The 19,096-nt window shown below is 46.8% G+C and overlaps 1 protein-coding gene across 2 annotated transcripts in view; it reads left to right on the top strand.

Annotated features, from left to right (window-relative positions):
- spon1a (spondin 1a) overlaps positions 1 to 19,096 on the top strand; it is a 238,237-nt gene that overhangs the window by 4,933 nt on the left and 214,208 nt on the right. For both annotated transcript variants that reach the window (XM_057347335.1, XM_057347336.1), the window contains 4 exons: positions 10,142 to 10,275; positions 16,006 to 16,079; positions 16,416 to 16,538; positions 18,380 to 18,528. In XM_057347335.1, the coding sequence (XP_057203318.1) occupies positions 10,169 to 10,275; positions 16,006 to 16,079; positions 16,416 to 16,538; positions 18,380 to 18,528 (453 nt within the window). In that variant the 5' untranslated portion in view covers positions 10,142 to 10,168. The remainder of the gene's footprint in view (positions 1 to 10,141; positions 10,276 to 16,005; positions 16,080 to 16,415; positions 16,539 to 18,379; positions 18,529 to 19,096) is intronic.

Genomic DNA, 19,096 nt, shown 5'->3' with positions numbered 1-19,096 from the left:
AGTCCTCCCCGTCGGTCTGTCTCTCTCTCCACGAGTCTTAAGAAGATCGTGGAGGCCGCCCTCTCTCCCCTCAGGGGGAGAGGTGTGCGGGTACTCAACTATCTCGACGACTGGCTTATCTTGGCTCACTCGCGAGATCTGTTGTGTGCACACAGGGACCTGGTGCTCCGGCACCTAGATCGATTGGGACTACAGGTCAACCGAGAGAAGAGCATGCTCTCCCCTGTGCGGAGCATCCTCTATCTTGGTATAGAACTCAACTCTGTCACCATGACAGCGCGACTGTCCGCAGTACACGCCCAGTCGGTGTTGACCTGCCTGGATCATTTCACGCAGTTGGCGGTTCCCCTGAAACTATTTCAGAGGCTCCTGGGACACATGGCATCCTCGGCGGCGGTGATACCCCTCGGGTTGATGCACATGAGGCCGCTTCAACACTGGCTCCTGAGTCGAGTTCCTTGGGGAGCGTGGCACACCGGCAGCAGGCAGATGGTGATTACGCCTCACTGCCGACACACCCTAACCCCGTGGTCTTCCATGGCCTTCCTTCGGGCAGGGGTACCCCTAGGGCAGGTTATGAGGCATGTCGTGGTGACAACAGACGCCTCCCTGCAGGGTTGGGATGCAGTGTGCAACGGGCACGCAGTGTCGGGGCTTTGGACGGGCCCCCGCCTGCGCTGGCATATCAATTGCCTAGAGTTGTGGGCTGTGCTACTTGCATTGAAGAGGCTGCTGCCTCTCATGCAGGGCAAGCACGTGCTGGTCCGGTCGGACAGCACTACTGCAGTAGCGTATATCAATCGTCAGGGTGGCGTTCGCTCTCTGCAGTTAACACGACTTGCCCGACGCCTCCTCCGGTGGAGTCAGCAGGTGACCCGCTCCCTGCGTGCCACGTATATCCCAGGCGACCTGAACCAGACAGCCGACGCGCTCTCTCGTCAGTCTACGCCTCGCGGAGAGTGGCGACTCCACCCCCGCGCAGTCCAGCTCATTTGGGTGCAGTTCGGGCAGGCCCAGGTGGACCTGTTTGCCTCCCTCGAAACCACCCATTGCCCGCTTTGGTACTCTCTGACCGAGGGACCCCTCGGCACGGATGCCCTAGCGCACAGCTGGCCGCGGGACAAGCGGAAGTACGCCTTCCCCCCAGTGAGCCTCATTGCACAGACCCTGTGCAAGGTCAGGGAAGAGGAGCATCAAGTGCTACTAGTTGCGCCACACTGGCCCAACCGGACTTGGTTCTCGGAGCTAATGCTCTTGACGACAGCTCCCCCCTGGCCGATTCCCCTGACGAAGGACCTGCTTTCCCAGGGGAAGGGCACGTTATGGCATCCCAGGCCAGACCTCTGGAACCTCCATGTCTGGCCCCTGGACGGGACGAGGAGATCCTGAGTGGTCTGCCCCCGGCGGTGGTAGCTACCATTTCTCAGGCTAGGGCACCTGCCACTAGGCGACTGTACGCCTACAAGTGGCGCCTCTTCTCGACCTGGTGTGCTTCTCGAGGAGAAGACCCACGGAGTTGTGCGATCGGGTCCGTGCTGTCCTTCCTACAAGAGAGACTCGAGACTAACCTCTCCCCCTCCACACTGAAAGTGTATGTAGCCGCCATTGCTGCTCATCACAACTCAGTTGCTGGAAAGTCTCTAGGGCAGCACGACCTGGTCATTAGATTCCTAAGGGGTGCGAGGAGGCGTAACCCGCCTCGTCCGCACTCCATACCCTCTTGGGACCTGGATGTAGCCCTGTCAGGTCTCACCAGGCCCCCTTTCGAGCCCCTAGGGGATGCCTCTCTTCCTCATCTTACGATGAAGACGGTTCTCCTTTTGGCGCTCGCCTCCATCAAGAGGGTAGGGGATCTACAGGCTTTCTCCGTGTCCCCTGACTGCCTAGAATTCGGACCCAGGGATTCTCACGTTATCCTGAGACCTCGGCCCGGCTACGTGCCCAAGGTTCCCACCGCTCCCTTTCGGGACCAGGTGGTGAACTTACAGGCGCTCCCCACTGGGGAGGAAGACCCAACCCCGTCCGTGTTGTGTCCAGTACGCGCGCTGCGCCTCTACTTAGACCGCACACAGAGTTTCAGGAGCTCGGATCAGCTCTTTGTCTGTTTCGGAGGTCAGCAACAGGGGAGAGCTGTCTCCAAGCAGAGGTTGGCCCACTGGATTGTGGACGTTGTCAAGGCAGCTTACCAATCCTTAAATATCCCGTGCCCCCTAGGAGTGAGGGCCCACTCCACCCGGGGTGTTGCCTCCTCTTGGGCCTTGGCACGGGGGGCCTCTCTCGCAGACATTTGCAGAGCTGTGGGTTGGGCTACACCCAACACCTTCGCGAGGTTTTACAACCTCCGTGTAGAGCCGGTGTCAGCCCGCGTCCTGCATGGTCACATGTAGGACCGGCAACTGGTAGGGTGTACGCCTGTTCGTTTTTTTCCCCCTTTCTCGAGTGGGTCAGTATACCGATTCAGCCTCCATTCTTTCCCCACTGGGCGAAGAACAGGCACTCCATCCATCACTAAGCAAGCACCCCCTGGGGCGGGCTGGGCAGAGCAGCCCTGCCCCTTAGGCCGGGTTCACCTGAGTTATTCGCTGCATAGCTCTAACCGGACCTAGTGCTACCAGACGTTGCAACTCCCCAGCAGGGCGGTTCCTTCTGATGTATCCTCATGCTGGTTCCGACCTTGGTAACCCATGACCTCCCCGGGTGGACCTCCACCTCGCGGTGTTTCTTCAGCCGCACTTTCTTCCCATGAGTTCTTCCCTATCGGTGAGACCATGTTGGTATCTCCACTAGTCTCCTCCCTGTGGTAGGAAGTGGTCTCTGTAGCGCATCCCCCACTTGAGGAAGTAGCGCTTACCCAGTGCCTTACGGTTCCGGGCGGCTTCTCGCTGTTAGAGAAACAAGGCCGCCGCCTGTGAGGCCGAAGGTAGGGGCCTTCCCACCTTTTTGAAAGCTCTAGGACCCCCTACCTACCCACTGGTAGGTTACAATTCGCGGTAGCGTCGGCTGACGCGCCCAGGCCTGTCACCGTCGCTTCGTTGAGATTGTGACAGGGCACCGTGTTATGGCGTTTTCCATTGGAACCCCATCTGTCGGTTCGACACAACGTCGAGAGACCGACAGAAAGGGAACGTCTCGGTTACGTTTGTAAACTCGGTTCCCTGATGGAGGGAACGAGACGTTGTGTCCTCTTGCCACAACACGTGTTGTCCTCTGCAGCAGTCGTGAGAGGTCTCAGGCTCCTCAGAACTAAGGTGAATGAATGATGCATGCCTTCTCCCTTTTATACCCGGATGTCCGGGGCGGAGTCCGGCATGCAAATTTCATTTGCCAATTTTCATTGGCCTTTTCTAAGCAGTCGGAAACGATTGGTTCTCAGGGACGAACCCCATCTGTCGGTTCGACACAACGTCTCGTTCCCTCCATCAGGGAACCGAGGTTACAAACGTAACCGAGACGTTACATCCGTAACCGAGACGTTCCCTTTCTGTCGGTCACTCGACGTTGTGTCGAACCGACAGATGGGGTTCCTATGGAAAACGCCATAACACTGTGCCCTGTTACAATCTCTAGCGAAGCGACGGTGACAGGCCTGGGCGTGTCAGCCGTGAGTGCTACCGCGAAATTGTAACCTACCATTGGGTAGGTAGGGGGTCCCAGAGCTTTCTTGAAAGGTGGGAAGGTTTCTCTGGCCTTGTTTCTCTAACAGCGAGAAGCCGCCCGGTACCGTAAGGCCACTGGGTAAGCGCTACTTCCTCAAGTGGGGGATGCGCTACAGAGACCACTTCCTACTGCAGGGAGGAGTCTAGTGGAGATACCAACATGGTCTCACCGATAGGGGAGAGCTCATGGGAAGAAAGTGCCGACTGAAGGAGTTAACCGCGAGATGGAGGTCCACTTAGCGAGGTCATGGGTTACCAAGGTGGGAACCAGCATGAGGATACATCAGACGGAACCGCCCTACTGGGGGATTGCAACGTCTGGTAGCACTAGGTCCGGTTAGAGCTATGTTGCGAATAACTCCGGAGATACCCGGCCTAAGGGGCAGGGCTGCTCTGCCCAGCCCGCCCGCAGGAGGTGCTTGCTAGTGATGGATGGAGTTAGTACGCTGACCCCCTTAGGAAAAAGGGGGAAGGTACTGTCATAGGCGTACACCCTACCAGCCGCCAGTCTTGCCTGATGCCTGCAAAACTCGAGCCGATACCGGTTTTACGTGGAGGCTGTAGGACCTCGCGAAGGTGATGGGTGCAGCCCAACCTGCAGATCTGCAGATGTCTGCCAGAGAGGCGCCTCGAGCCAGTGCCCACGAGGAGGCTGTACTCCGTGTGGAGAGAGCTCTCACCCAGTGGGCGTAGGCGATCTTAGGACAGGTACGCCATAGTGACGGCGTCCATGATCCAGTGCGCCAATCTCTGTTTGAGACAGCCCTCCCTGCTGATCTCCAAAACTGACAAAGAGCTGCTCAGAGCTTCTGTGGCTCTGCGTGCGGTCCAAGCAGAGGCGCAATGCGCGTACTGGACACAACACGGATGAGGTTGGGTCTTCCTCCCCGGTGGGGAGCGCCTGTAAGTTCACCACCTGGTGTCTGGGGGGGAGTGGTGGGAACTTTGGGCACGTAGCCGGACCGGGGTCTCAGGATAGCGTGAGAATCACCGGGCCCGAGTTCTAGGCAATCTGTGGACACGGAGAATGCTTTTAGGTCCGCTACCCTCTTGAGCGCTATCCGGAGAGCCGTCTTCATCGTGAGGTGAGAAAGCGCGGCATCTCCGAGGGGTTCCAGGACCGCATCAAGATCGCAAGAGGGTACGGAGCGCGGGTGAGGCGGGAGCCTTCCCACGTCACTTAGGAACCAAATGATTAGGTTGTGCTGTCCTAGAGATTACCAGCAACTGAGTCGTGATGAGTGGCAATAGCGGCTCCATACACGTTCAGTGTGGAAGGGGAGAGATTACTCTCGAGTCTCTGGAAGGACAGCACCTACCCGATCAAGCAACTCTGCGGGTCTTCTCTTCGAGAAGAGCACCAGGATGAGAAGAGGCACCACTTATAGGCGTATAGTCGCCTAGTGGTCAGGGCCCTAGCCTGAGTAGTGGTCTTAACTGCCGCAGGGGGTAGGCCACTCAGGATCTCCTCGTTCTGTCCAGTGGCCAGACATGGAGGTTCCAGAGGTCTGGCCCGTGATGCCATATCGTGCCCTTCCCCTGGGAAAGCAGGTCCTTCGTCAGGGGAATCGGCCAGGGGGGAGCTGTCATCAAGAGCATTAGCTCCGAGAACCAAGTCCGGTTGGGCCAGTATGGCGCAACTAGTACACTTGATGCTCCTCTTCCCTGACCTTGCACAGGGTCTGTGCAATGAGGCTCACTGGGGGAAAGGCATACTTCCGCTTGTCCCACAGCCAGCTGTGCGCTAGAGCATCGGTACCGAGGGGGGCCTTGGGCGGGGAGTACCTTAGCGGGAAATGGGTGGTGTCCAGGGAGGCGAAGGGGTCTACCTGAGCCCGCCCGAACTGTACCCAATGAGCTGGCTGCACGGGGGTGGACTCGCCACTCTCCGCGAGGCGTCAACTGACGAGAGAGCGCATTGGCTGTCTGGTTCAGGTCGCCTGGGATATGTGTGGCTCGCAGGGATCTGCTCACCTGCGGACTCCACAGGAGGAGGCGTCGGGCGAGTCGTGTTAGCTGCCGTGAGCGAACGCCACCCTGGCGGTTTATATACGCTACGGCAGTTGTGCTGTCTGACCGGACCAGCACATGCTTGTTCTGCACGAGAGGTTTTAACCCATTCAGTGCGGGTAGCACATCCAACAACTCTAGGCAGTTGATATGCCTGCGCAGGCGAGGGCCTGTCCATCGCCCCGACACTGCGTGCCCATTGCACATGGCACCCCAACCCTGCAGGGAGGCATCTGTCGACCATGACGCGTCTCAACCTGCCCGAGATGGACCCCCGTCCGTAGAAAGGTCATTGAAGACCAAGGGGTTAGGGTGCGTCGGCAGAAAAGTGTAATCACCATCCACCTGCTGCCGGTGTGCCACGCTCTCCATGGAACGCGACTCTGTAGCCAGTGTTGGAGCAGTCTCATGTGCATCAACCCGAGGGGTATCACCACCGTCGAGGATGCCATGTGCCCAGGAGCCTCTTTTGCCCGCTGACTGCTTGAAATATTCCAGGCAGTTCAACACTGACTGAGCGCAGTCGCGCTGTAATAGAGACAGAGTTGAGTTCCATACCAAAAAAGAAGATGCTCTGCACAGAGGAGAGCTTGCTCTTTTTCAGTTGACCTGTGGTCCCAATCGATCTAGGTGCCGAAGCACTAGGTCCCTGTGTGTACATAACAGATTTCACAAGTGTGTCAAATGAGCCAGTCGTCGAGATAGTTTAGTACCCGCACACCTCTCTCCCAGGGCGGTGAGGGCGGCTTCCACGATCTTCGTGAAGACTCGTGGGGACAGGGACAGACCGAAAGGGAGGACTCTGTACTAATATGCCTGACCCTCGAAAGCGAACCATAGGAACGGGCGATGACGAGGGAGAATTGAGACATGAGAGTAAGCGTCCTTCACGTCGATTGCCATGAATCCATCTTGACATCTGATAGATGCCAGGATGTGCTTCTGCGTGAGCATCCTGAACGGCAGCTTGAGTAGGTGCCTGTTCAGGGTATGCAGATCTACACACATCTCTTCGATGTGTCGAAGAGGACCAGGGCTGCTGGGAAGCAGACGGTGCACAGGATCTCGGCGGCCAGAGGGCGGTCGAGTCACGGCTTGGGAGGACATATTTGATATCCTCTGTCTGCTCCCTAACTGTCGAGAACTGCAGCTCAACAGTATCACCAAACAGCCCCTCTTGCGAGATGGGTGCATCGAGAAAGCGGACTTTCTCAGCGTTACTCATCTGTGCAAGGTTCAGCCAGAGGTGTCTCTCCTGGACCACAAGTGTGGACATCGCCCGACCACCTTGGTCGCCCGTAGAGCGAGGTCGGTGACTCCGCGGAGTTCCTGCATAAGCGCTTGGTCGGTCTTACCCTCGTGGAGCTCTCTCCGCGCATTGGCCTGCAGGAAGGCCATAGCATGGAGAGAGGGGACAGCTTGGCCCGCAGCAGAGTAAGCTCTCGACACCTCAGATGCCGAAAAGCCTACGTGCTTTGGACGGGAGTGTAGGTCGAGCCCCTGGGGGACATCGACGTATCCTCTAGCTGCCCCACCATCGAGGGAAGAAAGGGTGATGGAACTAGTTGACATGTATGCGCCGGAGGGGGCGTTCCAGGTCGTACTAGGTTCCTCATGCACTTCTGGGGGAACACGGCACCCGTGTATCCAGCCGCGAGCGTTGGTAGAGGCAGTGCGGTGCACCGCAACCCAATGCCGGCGGCCCGGGAAAGCATGGCTGACATTTCGACATCCGCTTCTTCCTGATCTCGACCCCCCCGAGGGAGGGAGCTTCAAGGAATCATCGGAGTCTGATGCCAGTAAGTCACCCTCCGATGCTGCAACAGACACCTCATCATCACGTACCGTGTCCGATACGTAATTGAGGAATAAGACGGCGGACCGTCTTATGGGGAACGGTCAGACGAGCAAAGCGAGGTGCGAACGGTCCGCGAGCCAGTGGCTGACGGATTAGCGCTCACAGTAATCCTCATATCACCCTCGCTGCTCGCCGTAGCGGGCGGCAGGGCCGTAGTCCTGCCTTCACGGAACGGGAAGCAGACAAGGTGGTGGCTGAGTCCCGTGGGAACACAGCCACCCGTGACGCAACGTCTGAATCGTCAGCCGCCCGCAGCGCGGGCAGGACGTATCCACAACATCTGCCCCAGCGTACTGGAAGCAGACATCGTGTCTGTCCCCCTCCTCGATGAGTGTGTTGCACCCAAGAGAACAGCGGGACATGCCACGCTGGAGAAATTTGCTCTTTTAGAGAAAAAAACTCGAACACTTCTGGAACCGCCGAGACGCCCAGGGGAAGTCGCTGCAGGAAGGGACAGTCCGCTGCACCACGTCGTAGAGCCGGCAGTCTTGTAGCGAAGTCTGTTGATCATGAGCGAAGGCTCCAAAAGAACAAAAAGGTGAATGAATGAGGCACGCCGTCTCCCTTTTTTACCCGGATATCCGGGGGCGGAGTCCGGCATGCAAATTTCATTCGCCAATTTTCATTGGCCTTTTCTAAGAAGTCGGAAGTGATTGGTTCTCAAGGACGAACCCCATCTGTCGGTTCGACACAACGTCGAGAGACCGACAGAAAGGGAACTAATAATTATCATATTTTTCTGTAAATAGGAAGAAAATCTAATTAGACAAATGACCTTTTATTTGTTTAGCATATACAGTATTCAGCTGGATTAAAAGATGGTCTGTGTATAATAAACAACTGGCTGGGTATGTATTATGTTCTGGTTTCATTTAATTTTCATACTGACAATCATTCAACTTAGCTGTCAGTGTGCAAATCTGTTATTCCATTAGATACACGTTTCACAAAAATCCAATTTTGTTCCAGTGAAACTAGTCTCAACCTGTGACTTCCACAGAAACCTAAAATAAACAACTCACAATATCAAAACGTCTCATTGTCTGAAAAGAGGCAGATACTCCCTGAGGCTTAAGTTTGCTATTCATATTCTCTTTAATTAATGAATATCTTAAATTCCTTGTCAGGAGCCAAAACATAAAGTTTACAGCAATTGCCAACAAGTGGGAATGCGGTTAATAAAGAGTGAATTTGGAAAAATGAGAACTTGTTTTGTCATTACCAGAATGTATCATGTTACATTACACCATGGAGCTTTTTCTGTGAAGTTTTGTATTTGTTTCTGTTTTGATGTGAATGCAGCTCAACTTTGAATTGTGTTAACATTTAAGTAATTTAGTAGGAAAAGTCTACTATGAAGAATTTTATTTAAATATGGTCATTGCAAATAAATGTTGATCCTGATGCTTTATTGCAGGGCACCGTCAGGGTTTTGCTGTCTTAAGAAGTACACTGAGCTCCCTGTCAGATCATATCCATCACTTCACTTATTGCTTTTCGGGTTATGGGTGAAGGCAGAGGTGGTTCTCAACTGATCATTATTTGTTACTAACAGACTGAGTTGCAAAACTTCCATAATAAAATTAATGACATTTGCTGGTTTTTCACAGACTGGGTCATAAAAGTTCTGTTAACACAATGTCTAGATTGAGGTTTCCTGGAGAGTTGTGGGTATTGCCATTACATTTACACTTTTGGCAGACACTTTTATCCAAAGCAACTTACAGTGCATTTAAAGTATAGATATTCTCAGTATCTGTGTTTCCTAACGGTCAAAACCACAAACTTTTGTGGTGCTATAAATGCAATGATCTACCAGTTAAACTACATGAACAGTAGTTTTGACATGATAGAGTAGTAGCATCTACAGGTGATAGTACAGGTACAGTTCACACACAACAACAACATTCTTCGCTATTACAAATCACCCTCCGATTGGCCCTCAACAACGGTCTTACAATACTATAGCACAGATTCTTGGGCAAAGAAAATCTGTATTTTTGTGTGTTCTGCTTTTCAAAGGGATTGTACTTACGATTGTCACCTGGTGGATGATAAAATAGATCATAAAAATCCCTTATATTTATATTGAAGAAGGGCCCTAAGCTACAGTATATTAAAGATCAGAGTATCAAAGACACTTAGAGGTCAGCTTTTTTGTTTTTTGGACCAGCATAGAGTACGCATAGCAACTACCCAGAACAGTATGTAGATGTATGGTGATTTTGTCAGACGATGTCATGGTTATAAATCAGGATTATAGCAGTTCTAGAGTATACTTTTTCATGCCAACAAAAACAAAATAGGAAAATATGTAAATAGGGACAGCTTTCTTGGACATGTAGTTGTATTACAGTATGTGACAACTCAGAGCAGAAGCAAAAACAGAACTGAGGTGCCAACAGTAGTCTGAATGCAAACACGGTGTGATGATGTCACTAATATGCAAATTAGCACGTGGCGTTTTCCAGTGTCACAAATCTCATAAAATCCTGCTGGAAACACTGTGTTTGATGTGAATTGAAGCAGAAACACAACCTTTGATTATTTGCTCAGGAAAAAGTTGAATGGTTCACATTTGTATTTACATGAATGTATGTGTTTTTGTGCTCTGCAGATCATTGATGAGGAAGACACACAGTTTATGACACACTGCCCCCCAGCAGTCACAGAAAGCACTCCCCGCAGGAGGACCAGAATACAGGTGTTCTGGACAGCGCCCCCCTCAGGCAGTGGCTGTGTACTACTGAAGTAAGTCATTCCATCATTACAGGGGTTAAATTATGGCTGGATGAAGTTTTGCATGTAAAATAATTTCCAACCGGTTATATTAGAGGAGATGTCGGGGTAAGATGCACCACCTGTAAATGTCAAATTAATGTCTGGGAATATATGTATATGACTATACCTCCATCCATACTTGCACCCTGAAAAGAAACATGCTTCTTGGGCCCCACACAATTTTTTGTGCTATTAATTAAATTAAGAATTACTGGCTGATTTTCTGGTTAAACTTGGTTAAAGGGTCATGCCACACAAAAAAATCATCAAATGTTATGTGATAAAGATTTAGTTGTAAGTGTGTGTACATAATGGATGTGCTGTTAAAAACAGTGCTGATTTGACACCATGTTTCTGGCTGTCAGACCAACACAAAACAAATGCTGTGATAAATTTAACCCATATTTGAATCAGAAAAGAGACATGAATTTCACATGTATTTTTGCATGTGATTACATGTGCAAAAAACACATGTGAAATGTGTGTTCTTGGAACATTGTTGTGTGAATCCCATGTGAAACACAGGATAACATAAAAACCCATGGGATGACATGTGCAACATGTGGTGACATGTGAAGAACATGTGATCACATGTGGAGACATATCACCACATATCACACATGTCATCCCATGGGTTTTTACGTTATCCCATGGGTTTCACATGGGAATTCACATGGGATTTACACCAAAATGTTCCAAAAACACACATTTCACATGTGATCACATGTGTTTTTTGCACAATTTCGTGTCTTTTTCTGTAAGGGGCAAAAAGGGACGAACCCAACCGATGTGTTAAATTAACCCAGAAAATGTTAAGATTTTTCAAAATCATAGATTGAAACAGCCCAGCATGGATTCATTTAAAATCCAAATGGTTGATTGGTCCCTTTATGACCCTACCATTGACCCCACCATCTAAAGACTCTTGCATTGTTCCATTCAACGGTGCTGCCTTTAGCTGTTTCTGAACTCATGAACTGTTTTCTCTGGAAAGAAAATGTGTGCATGCTTTAGTGGTCGGCAAATAAAATAATGCAGAACAGAGACAGAGAAGGTACAGAAGACATGAAACGATGCGCATTGCAACAACTGTTCGACTTGGAAGCATCAAACCAGCATGAGCGATGTCGGGGATATGCTTGAGGCAGATAGGGATGGGGAACAGGGCTGAAGAGGTGGTGCGTGGGTAATGAGAGGAGATCCGCTGTGAGGTTGCCAAACTCTTCACTGTGAGTGAAGTCTTGAAGGGATGCTGGGAGCAGAAACGTTCCATGAAATCAAAACTTTCTGTTTTTCCTCCTTGCTGTAAACCGCCTTGCAGGTGAAAGCAAAAGAGTGAGAAACTAGCTAGACATTGAGAGATTTAAAGAGCATGGAACTTTCTGTGATGTGTCAAATTGTTTTTCATGCCCCTAAACCTCCCTTTCAGCTGAGAGCTCATGATTAAAATCTTGATCCAAAACAGAAACAAGTGAACCTGCAAAGCCAATATTTCTCCTGATATATCAAAAGATCACAAAGCTGTTTGTCTGGTATAATATGACATTGAAAAATGACATTGTACAGTGCAAAAAATTGGCTTAGTTACTTCATATATACTTTCATATGAAATCATTATAATGGAAACTTTTAACATGACTTCTTCATTGTACATAATCTTTGCATGTTTGTCATTTCCTTTTTGGTTTCCAACAATGGTATTACACCGAATTATTACACACTTCGAACCAAATTGTTGGGTCATTATCTTGTTATTAAGTATATTTTGTGATCGAATTGTAATTAAAAAAATTTGATGGCAGAATTTACTTTCTTAGCTTCTGAAACCCCAGAAGAAACATATAAAATTCGAGGAGAAACATCTAGCGATGTCCTCTCAATTTAATAGCCTTTCTGGGAAACGAATGAAAAATTACAGTGAAGAGATGTAATTTGTGAATTTTCATACCTAAGAAAAGATGAGTGAGATGTAATTAATTTGGCTGTGACTAGGGTTAGACAGGTACACAACCAACATGAATAAAAGCAATTTCTGTTGAAGCTGCACTTCAAAGACTTGGCCTTCATGAAAGTGTGACATGAAGGCACTGTGAAGCACTGAATGAAATGTTGATGTTTATCAGGGCTCATTACTGACCTCATGCTACAAGCAGTTTTGCTAAAAGCCAAGACTAATAATCCGGTTTAACAGCCACAAGGTTAAATAATTACAATATAATCATGCAGCACGTTTTCTCGTTTCCAGGTTCACTGCGTATGTGTAACCTGCATAGCGTCTCATCCTGGCACAGATCTTATTGAGGGTGGTACTCTGCGTTGATGTGGGCTCTTGAATTTGCATTTTAGCCCTTGAGCACTGGCCTGAGAAGATCACACACACACATACACACATGCAGAGAGAGGCGATTAGCATCAGCTGTGTAAAAGCAGGAAAGTGAGTCTGCCCTTAATAACATCTCATTGATAGAATTTAAATTGGATGTTAAATAACCATTACCGCAGCTGATTGCCTGGCCAGCCCTGGAAAGTGAGGAGGTTTTCTGTCAAAGACGCTCTCCTTCAGATATGTGAAATTGGGGTGAGATTGAATTAGAGCACGGACAATTAGAGTGGTATCGTCAGTACCTTTACATAAAATAGGGTGTGGGTGGGTATCTGGGTCTTTGTGTGTCTTCGTTTCATTGGCTGTGACCCATCTGGATCACTCAGTGCCCTTCTGAACCTTCCTGATGGTGAATTGTGTTTGAAAATGTGTTTGCTTTCAACTAAATATTGGTGGGGGACATGTCCTCTAAAGATGAACAATGCTGCAGTGGTAGGAACATAACAAGGCACCCCCCACGAAATCCTACAATCTCTGGGATTCAGCAGCTGGTGGATAGAACAAAAATGCTGCCAGATGAAGCGATTGAAGTAAAGTTAACTTCTTGTTTCATTTTCACCTAAATATAAGCATTTCAGACATAAAATATTTGAACCTGTTTAGCCCACGGTTGCCTTGAAATAAAAGTGTGTTTTGGGGGACAAACAAAAACCCTCTTTAACAATGCAGATTAGGTCGTGTAGGTGTCAGATGCCAGCCAATGGATAGAGATTTGTGTATACCACAACAAAAGTTATAAAATTAAACAGATAAGAGCACAGGAAATATTGAAGGGCTGTCAGTTTAGTCCACACATCATGATAGGTAATGTGGTTGATGGCGGATCGACTGAGACCACGACCCTATTCAATTAAAGTAAAATAACAATGTATGACTCTTAGCTATGGCCAGGAAAAAAAAACCAATACTTAAGTGCCTCTTATTCCACTCCTTCCTATCTCCTTTTTAATTTTCTCATAATAGGCCTCATTTATAAATCAATCGTAGAAATTAGTGCAGATTTGTGAACAGACCTCCTCTTACACAAGGGTTCACGTGTGATTCATAAAAGAATTGTTTGAATGTTGTTGATTAAATGTGGAAAACAATCCTTATTTAAACGAAATGAAATATGAGGTGTCATTTCATTTCTTATTATTCCTTTCAGATCGGACATCAAACTGATAAAACACAAACCTTCACGCAAACTTCCAAAATTGCTTACACAAGCTGAAAGCTGACCTGAGATTTGATTGTATCTATCCTTACGTCAGCATTGATAAATGTCAAGTTTTGTGTGGAAATGACCGTACACACATTTTTTTTGCCCATTTCATAAATAAGGCCTCTTTTTCAACCCTCTTTCTTATCTTTAGAATTTAACTGTTTGTTCCTACTGTACCTCAAAGTCTAATACTGGATTCACACGAGCGGTGGAATTGCCGCGCGGCAGCCGCCTTTAAGCCAATGTGGCTGCCGCTGCCGTTCACAAAAGATAACATATTTTTATCTTCAGCTGCGCATGCTGCAAAGAGCCATGCCCGCGGAAGTTGCGGGATTTTGGATGCACGAGCACCGCTTGCGCAGCTCCTCTGCCAACGAAGCGGCCCGTGTTTTGCCGCTTACCGCATGTTTCCCTTTGAAAATGAACTGGACAAACGCGACTGCCGCATACCGTGTGAATCCAGAAAAAACTCTTTAATGATTGACTTACCTTTTCACATCAGAGACATAAACTAATTTGTAATGTTCTTCACAAAGAGGAATTTGAATCGAAAATATTGGTGCATGAAAGTATTTGTTTAAAAACAAATACAAATATTTCACAACCAAACCACCACTTACAAAAACAAAAAAATGATGATAAAATTGCCCACAATTAAGGAATATAATGTGATGTGTGACTCAGCTGTTATGGTTAATGTTTGTTTTGTTATAGTCAGCGATAGAAACAAAAAGCATTTTAATCATATAGTCACTTCATGACTTTCATTCATTTTATTCAACAGTCAGCGCTTTTTATTTCTTACAGTTTAATGACCATTCCAGTGTGGTTGATTCAAAATGGCTGGTTCATAAATATTCCTTGTCATTTGGATGTGGACCACCTGGACCGGCTCCAGCTCTCAGTATAATATTGACAAGCCTTTTCTTAAGATGAGAGTTCTCTCTTCCTCATTGTGGAAGGAGGGTACGCTTTTTTACTATAAGATTCTTCCAGGCTGTTTAAAGACCTCCATGGTTACCACAAGTACTGTACCTCAGATGGCACCATGTAAACAGGCTAGCTGGTGCAGCCTGTTTACACTCTGCCTTAAGCTGTGTTTTCAGTCACTTACCTGATTTTAATTACAACTGTCTGACCGAAGTCTCTCTTGCCTTACATTTCATGTATTCTGTGTATTCTCATGTATTTAAACCATCTTTTAAACCAACCAGAGAAATAATGCTGACTGAAATGACCAGGACCTGGGGCCAGTTGCATAAACTTAGCCGCTAAGTTAAGACTGTGTTTTAACAACTAGTCTCACTGACTAGCAATTATTTAAGACCAATCAGTCTTACTTTTCAGATTTCAATTAGCCCAATCTACCCTTTTATTTAACTGAATTGAGGAAGTTATGACCAGTCTTGAAGAAAAAAAACAGATGACTAACTTGTAAGACTAGTCTAAGTAGTATATGCAACTGGCCCCTGATATACATGTACTGATGTACCCACTATTTTCCATGCACATATTGAGATTTATAAAAAATAAACATAGTGTTAAAATGAGCATACCCTACGGCTGCTTTTGACTCTGCATATACTTACTTGATTAAATCTACACAAAGAAGCCCCGGATCTGCCCAGTATGAATTTAGGCTGGTTTGTGCTGGTCTGGTGATCATTTGGTGGATCAACAAAGTACTTATGTTTACCAGTAAAACTTACTTGGTTTTGCTGGTTGACCAGCCATAATTGTTCTGGTGAAGTTGATACAGCATCTGAAACACAACATTGGCCCACCATAAAAAACAGTAACGCATATCAATGTTAAGAGGGCCAATAATCCATTTTACTAGTAGTTAGAAACATATGATTGTGATTCTTGTATTTTGTGATGCATATCCTTAGTTCCAGCAAAAACATAAATATACGCTTCACATCTGCTGTCATTGAAATCCTGTGGTGCAGTTCTCTTTAATGACATGCAGCTATTCAACTGGCACGTGGGATTAGAATCACTCCACGGGGGTTCATGATTGCTGCCTGTTCAAAGAGCTGATTCCTGACAATAGCCTATTTTACTGTGTCCTTCTCTTCTCCTTACTCACTTCATCTCTTTATTTCTGCAGGGCTAGCATTGTTCAGAGAAAGATCATCTCATTTCAGGATGAAGGTTTCCTCACAAAGCGGATGTGTGAGAAAGGTGAGTCTTTCATTACTTCCAGCTAGATCTACTGGTACATGCTCTTCTTCAAAATGCTATCTCTATCTGTCTTTTGCCTCATATTTCTGTTCTTAGCCTTGGTTGCATCATGCGTAGCCCTGACTGTTAGCCTTTCTAAACCTTTCTGTAGACCAGTCTACAACAGCACAAATTCTGGTCCTCGTTGGTTCATGTTCATGATTCAGTCTTAAATTAACCCCCCAAGTTGCTTCACAGTGGATGGTGCCTAGTGACTGATCAAAAGCCATATGTTTGTGTGCATGCGTATAGTGCACATTTCTGTAAATAATCTAGCCATGCTCTCCTGTCCTCCAGAGCCAATGTATGGAGAATCTACAGACAAGCCTCTGCTGGACTGCTGTGCCTGTGGAACTGCCAAATACAGGGTGACTTTCTACGGGAACTGGTCAGAGAAGTTGCACCCAAAAGACTACCCAAGTAAGACAGTCCCCAATAAGATTGAATGTGTTAAAATGCTTACTCCTGTGACAGTTTAATGTTCCCAGACAGCTAAAAGCCATTTATAGATGTACATTCAATCTCTTTACAATCTCTTTTGAACATCTTAACTACCTAGACACCAACACGAGCACCACTTATAATGTAAATAAACAAGAATGTTTGCTTTGGTGCCACTAGTGGTTCATAAATTTCACTTATCTCACAATATGTTCTCCGTAAGTATGCAACAATGTCCTCATCTCTTCTTCTCCCAGCGTCTCTCCTCTGCTCTTTTCTTTTGTGGTTGGTGAGGATAACCTTGAGAGTGTCTCATTGAGAGTAAATTAAGCCTGGGGATTAGAGGCACTCTGCACTTGAGCGTCTGCAGCTCCGATCAATACTCTGATTAGAATGTACTCTGGGATCTAGATGAACCTGATAAAGAAAGAGTGGTGCCCTAATTTATGGGCTTAGGAAACAGTGAAAGGCACGCGGGGAAAACAGACATGCTCGTACAGATAAACACAAGGGATTTTAATTAAATATATTTGAATGAAGATCCTAGTTCACAGTCACAACAAGAACAGTTTGATTTTATTATTTGATTTTATTATTATTATTATTATTTGCAAATACTCTAGTACAAAAAAAATATCAAAGGTGTTTGAAAATTGTTGATGCACAGAGAGGGGAAAAAGTGAGAAATGCTGTTATTGGCAGGAAATATGAAAATAAGCTTCAGAACATCAGAGCGCATCAGTGAGATTCGATACAGGTCTGACACATTGATAGGATTAACTGTAGAAAGAGGATGTGGTAAGCGGTTCTCCACCCAGAGTCAGTGTGAACACTCTGTCATGGCTTTGGAATAGCTTAAATTGGTGAGGAGAAATTAGATTGAGGGGCTTTAAAGGCCCAGAGTGGGCAGATCTGGAATCTAATACCTCAGGGTATTGATATTCCACAAGGTGACTTTATTGTTAAAGTAGGACGTTTTGAAATTGAAAGTGGAATATGAAATTATTTCATAACTTTCCCACTACAGTAGGAAGTGTCATTTGAGCTCACCTTTTCACTAGTTCAGAGAGAGACTATCTGTCATAGATTGTGTATAATATATCACCCTAATACAATACAACATTTTCTCTCTTCAATGCAGTTTGTGGTGAAGTTTAAACTTGCCATTGAAGGGCGGTAGTAAGGGTCAAATTGAGGACACACACTCAAAAAAGCCCTGGGTAAAGCTACTGTATTTCAGTGTTTTTTTTAGCCTGCTCCTGTGGGACAACCCAATTTTGTGGGAGGTTGAAACCATTTATAAGACATCTGTTGGAGTTGAACAAAGCACAGAAAGGTTCACTGTTACATTGTCTGTTTTATGCTTCTTATCACACCTTCAGAATGACAATGATTGACAATGCCAAGTTTATCCTTTAATTGCATGTAGTGCTATGAAAGTTCAGAGTAAAAACAGAGCCCTCTTCTTTGTGTCGGAGTGTTGATCATCTATGAAGTATTCCGAAATCTGCAATAATAACTTACTGTACAATTATCCCTTACTCATCTTGCTCATTACTAGGGTTGGAATCGAAAATCAATTCCAATTCTGCAATCAAAATATGACAAGTTCAGAGTAAAAACAGAGCCCTCTTCTTTGTGTCGGATTGTTGATAATCAAAGCTGGGAATCGCTAAGAATCCGAATCGATAAGCAGAATTGGAATCAGAATTAATAAAATTCAAGCGATACCCAATCCTACTCAAAAGACATATAAATCTTTTTTTATAAAAATTTTTTACATGGCATCTTAACGATAAAAAAATTGTGTACCTTTACAGGGAGAGCTAACCACTGGTCAGCCCTTATTGGAGCATCTCATTCGAAAAGCTATGTATTGTGGGAGTATGGAGGTTATGCCAGTGACGGGGTTAAACAAGTTGCTGAACTGGGATCACCAGTCAAGATGGAGGAGGAGATCCGTCAGAAGGTAAGGGTGTGGCACTACTGCTATCTTATTCAGAGCTAACTAAGCATATAGCTACTCATGCTTATTTAGAATTAACTTGGCTTATCCAGAGTAAGTTACGCTTGTCCAGAGTTTAGAAAAGTTTTAGAGTAGAGAGCTGTTCGTTAAAGTTCATCAGTCGTTTTAAAGTGATATTTAAATCTATCCCTCCGGTCTTGTTAGGAGTATTCACAGTAGATTGTGCTCATGGGTTTGCCAAGTGTTGTGTCTGTGTAGCTTTCTGGATCTAGAAATAATATCTTATGCATCCTCACACAGTATAAACTCAACTTGCAAACCTGCAGCTGCAAACACATAATGGTTTAATCATAATTCACTTGAATGCTTGGTTGGCATTATCCTCCTTTGTCCTTGAAGAACTTTGATAAGTATAATCATAGGAATAAGAAGCTGTGTCCGTGGCAGCACAATGCTGACATAGAGTCGAAATGGATCAGGTTGATCATTACATTAGTCCTCCACCGGAACATTATAATTACCTGCTGCTCGCGATGTATTGTGAGTGACATCGAAAATAGACCGAAGCCCT

Source organism: Triplophysa rosa, linkage group LG12, assembly GCF_024868665.1.
Source record: "Triplophysa rosa linkage group LG12, Trosa_1v2, whole genome shotgun sequence".
Classification (NCBI taxonomy): domain Eukaryota; kingdom Metazoa; phylum Chordata; class Actinopteri; order Cypriniformes; family Nemacheilidae; genus Triplophysa; species Triplophysa rosa.
Note: the sequence above shows the minus strand (reverse complement) of the source record. Positions and strands in the feature narration are given on the sequence as shown.